Raw genomic sequence first — 4,159 nt, forward strand, 5'->3', positions numbered from 1 at the left:
TGAGAAGCTACACTTAGCAACAAACAAGCTGCTTGAGCAGATAGATATTCGAGTTCAGTATAATCACATAGTACACCCTGGGTTTTAAAGCATGCGTTGAAAATAACAGATAGAAGAGCGCGGTAATTTGATAAAGAGAAAATCCGACCGCTTCCTGAAGCCATCTTGCTGCACAGGTCCACAAGACAAAAGCATGCACGAAAAATGTACAAAGCTATAAAAAAATCAGGTAGCGTCGTTCATGCACGATGCGCTCTTAAGCACGTCCGGGTCCATCGAGCAACCGAAAGCAGCCGCAAAGTCCGCGCTGTGCCTGACCGGTTGGTTGACGCTGTCTTTCGCGGCCTTGGCATCGCTGCACCGGAAGTAGGCGTATCGGGCGTAAAAGAACTGCGCCTTGGACATGCGGAACAAGCTCCAAGCGATCGCAGCTTGAACCAGTCGCTGGTCGGCTCCGTGGCCACTGCTGTTTTTGCTGCTGGCCACTGCTGTTTTTGCTGGCCACTGCTGTTTTTGGGCTCGGTGGCTGTGCCACAACACGTTTGCATAACCCACTTGTCTTCGCCATGCAGGTGCACTCGCCCTCGATCATCTGGCTCATGCTCAATGCTGTCTTTTGCGCTACATGGGCGACCGCGATTGAGCGTACGCCGTTGCGCGGCGCGGCTGACGGAAGGACATTGTGCGCAGCAACTACCAACCCGCCGATTCAAGTCAACTTGACACTCAGCGCAGACTGGGAGGCCCCATCGTCAGCAACAACACTCACCGTGCCATCTATAAAGGAGCAGCGACCATCCACCGCACCCTGTGGGCTCGGTGGCTGTGCCACAACACGTTTGCATAACCCACTTGTCTTCGCCATGCAGGTGCACTCGCCCTCGATCATCTGGCTCATGCTCAATGCTGTCTTTTGCGCTACATGGGCGACCGCGATTGAGCGTGCGCCGTTGCGCGGCGCGGCTGACGGAAGGACATTGTGCGCAGCAACTACCAACCCGCCGATTCAAGTCAACTTGACACTCAGCGCAGACTGGGAGGCCCCATCGTCAGCAACAACACTCACCGTGCCATCTATAAAGGAGCAGCGACCATCCACCGCACCCTGTGGGCTCGGTGGCTGTGCCACAACACGTTTGCATAACCCACTTGTCTTCGCCATGCAGGTGCACTCGCCCTCGATCATCTGGCTCATGCTCAATGCTGTCTTTTGCGCTACATGGGCGACCGCGATTGAGCGTGCGCCGTTGCGCGGCGCGGCTGACGGAAGGACATTGTGCGCAGCAACTACCAACCCGCCGATTCAAGTCAACTTGACACTCAGCGCAGACTGGGAGGCCCCATCGTCAGCAACAACACTCACCGTGCCATCTATAAAGGAGCAGCGACCATCCACCGCACCCTGTGGGCTCGGTGGCTGTGCCACAACACGTTTGCATAACCCACTTGTCTTCGCCATGCAGGTTGGTAACCCTCGAACTCTATTCACAAAAAAAAAACCAACTACTTTTTGGTACAGCTTCCGAGCCCCCAGTGTTGCCTTGCTACCTGTATCGAGTGCTTTCATGTTGTTCGGTCCCTATTACTGATGTGCGGTGACATTGAGAGCAACCCCGGCCCCGACAAGCTAGACGTAATCCTTGGCGAACTAAAAAAGATGTCTACTGGCCAGACAGAATTGGTTAAGGAAGTGCAAGAGCTTAAGGGCCAACTGCTCTCAATAGACCTGAAAATGACTAATCTAACTACGCGTCTCAGCGCCTTAGAAACTCACTACGAAAGTCTGTCTACACTGCGCAATGATCTGGAGGGGATTCAGGCCACTTCGGCTGGTGTGCTGGAAGCTCGTCTAGATGACGCAGAGAATCGCTCTCGGCGCAATAACCTACTTTTCTATGGTTTACCCGATACCAACCCCACCGAAACGTATTCGCTTACAGAAGACTTGATCATTCGCCACTGCTCTGACCACCTGGACACCCAGTTGAGCCCTAACAACATTGAACGCGCCCATCGCCTCGGACGACACTCTAAGGACAGGAAAGGCCCAATTATCGTTAAGTTTACATCCTTTAAAACTAAAGAATCAATTCTTTCTAAAGGTTCTAAAATCAAAGGTACAGACTACAGCGTAGGTGAAGACTTTTCGCGCCGCGTTCAAAACTGCCGGAAGCATCTTGTCGCTTTTGCCAGGGCGAAGTCCGTGCCTTTTTCCCTGAGATTTAAAACTTTGCATATTGGCCCCAAAAGTTACGTTTTCGATGAACTTTCAGAATCTGTAAGAGAAATACCCTAGCAATCAGCTCATCCTTGCCGATTATCGCCCTCAGCTTATCCCCCACCTACGCCATGCGCCAACGTTTCACTATCAGTAATCTTTACTAACGTTCGCAGCTTCCTGCCGAAACGCGACATCGTATCGAACCTTGTAACTTCGTCAGGCAGCAGTCTACTTATATTGACCGAAACGTGGCTGAACAGCGATATCACTGACTCAGAAATTCTGTTTGACCTGCCCAACTTTAATCTTTTTCGCGCTGATCGCAAGTATTCTCGTGGGGGAGGAGTCCTAATTGCAGTCAGCGAACAATTGTCTTGTTCTGCCATTAATATCGCGTCAGACTTAGAAATGCTGTGGATTATGTGCCGCGCCCCACCTCGGACGTTAATAATTGGTGTGTTTTATAGGCCGCCTCGCAAAAGTCCCGACTTTCCCCGCAAGCTTCACAATGTTCTGAACAAACTAATATCAAAGCACCCTAAAGCACACATCCTACTATTTGGGGACTTCAATTACCCCAATATCGACTGGAGTAACCAACCTCAGCCCATAGTCAGTCAAGAAGAGCCGAATGACTTCATTGACGTTTGCCTTAATTTTAACTTGACCCAAGTTGTATCGGAACCGACACGCGTCGCAGGGGAAGCAGCGAACACTCTGGATCTCATACTGACCACTCATCCAGACAGTCTTAATTTCATTACAGGCCTCCGAGAAATCAGCGACCATAAAGTAATTCATGCCACCTTTAACTTCTCACCTGAATTAAGACAAACTTCCCAGAAAACTATTAGGCTCTACGATAAGGGAAACTATGAAGCAGTAATAAACTCTGAAATAACGAACTTTCTGTCGGTCTTTGAAACGTCCTATCTTTCCAGAAGTGTAAATAATAACTGGACCCTTTTCAAACATAAAGTTATCGAACTAACAAATAAATATATTCCGTCATGCAGTTTACGAAAGAGTAATCAGAAGCCCTGGTTCACAAAGACACTGAAAAGGCTCGAAAACAAGAAAAAACGCGCATTTCGTACAGCGAAACGCCACGCATGGGAAAAATATTATGAAGCTGAGAACGCATACTTGGCCGAGATTGGAAGTGCTAAGCGTTCATTTTTCGAAGTAGTACTACCAAAAATGATAGTTGATAACCCCAAGAAATTCTGGAAGGTGATAAACCCGAAGGAATCGCGCGCTATCACCCTCACTAACAATGCTGGTGAAATCGTGGCTGATTCCGACTGTGCAGACATCTTTAACTCCACATTTTCATCTGTTTTCACCGACGAATCCCAAGCACCATGTTTTACATTACCACTTATTATTACTACAGCCATGGACGCCATAACTTTCAGCAGTAGTGGAATTTCGTGCATAATAGATAAAATAAAACATTCATCTGCCGCCGGCATAGATGACATCAATCCAAAAATTTTGAAAAACGCTAACCCAGCCTGTTTCAGTATTTTCTGTTTATTTTTTTCGCAATCACTCTCCAAAGGAACCATTCCAGACGACTGGAAAGTGTGGAAGGTCGTTCCCGTGCACAAAACAGGAAATACTGATTCACCTCTTAATTATCGGCCCATTTCATTAACAAGTATTCCATGCAAAATCATGGAACACGTCATTTACTCCCAAATCATGCAATTCTTAGATTACAATAAGTTCTTTCATCCGTCACAGCATGGTTTTCGTAAGGGTTTTTCGTGCGAGACTCAACTAGCCATTTTTCTTCATGACATTCACGCCAACCTTGATATTAATCTGCAAACTGACGCCATCTTCTTAGACTTCGCTAAGGCATTCGATAAAGTACCTCATCAACGCTTGCTTCTTAAACTTTCCCAGTTAAACCTACATCCAAACATCATC

At 48.0% G+C, this 4,159-nt stretch overlaps 1 protein-coding gene across 1 annotated transcript; it reads left to right on the forward strand.

Moving 5' to 3' along the window:
• Positions 1–655: 655 nt before the first annotated feature.
• On the forward strand, positions 656–2,296 carry LOC144124483 (uncharacterized). Its single transcript, XM_077657216.1, has 2 exons — positions 656–1,184; positions 1,481–2,296. Exons 1-2 carry the CDS (start codon positions 864–866, stop codon positions 2,294–2,296), a joined length of 1,137 nt encoding a protein of 378 aa, XP_077513342.1. The 5' UTR covers positions 656–863.
• The last annotated feature ends 1,863 nt before the right edge of the window (positions 2,297–4,159 follow it).

The sequence above is a fragment of the Amblyomma americanum genome, chromosome 1 (assembly GCF_052857255.1).
Source record: "Amblyomma americanum isolate KBUSLIRL-KWMA chromosome 1, ASM5285725v1, whole genome shotgun sequence".
Taxonomy (NCBI): Eukaryota; Metazoa; Arthropoda; class Arachnida; order Ixodida; family Ixodidae; genus Amblyomma; species Amblyomma americanum.

Bases quoted from the DNA above. Each gene is read 5' to 3' on its own strand.
- LOC144124483 (XM_077657216.1), top strand. From the start codon at position 864: ATGCAGGTGCACTCGCCCTCGATCATCTGGCTCATGCTCAATGCTGTC. The intron at 1,185-1,480 runs ATCTGGCTCATG...TAACCCTCGAAC, and splicing joins AGGTGCACTCGCCCTCGATC to TCTATTCACAAAAAAAAAAC.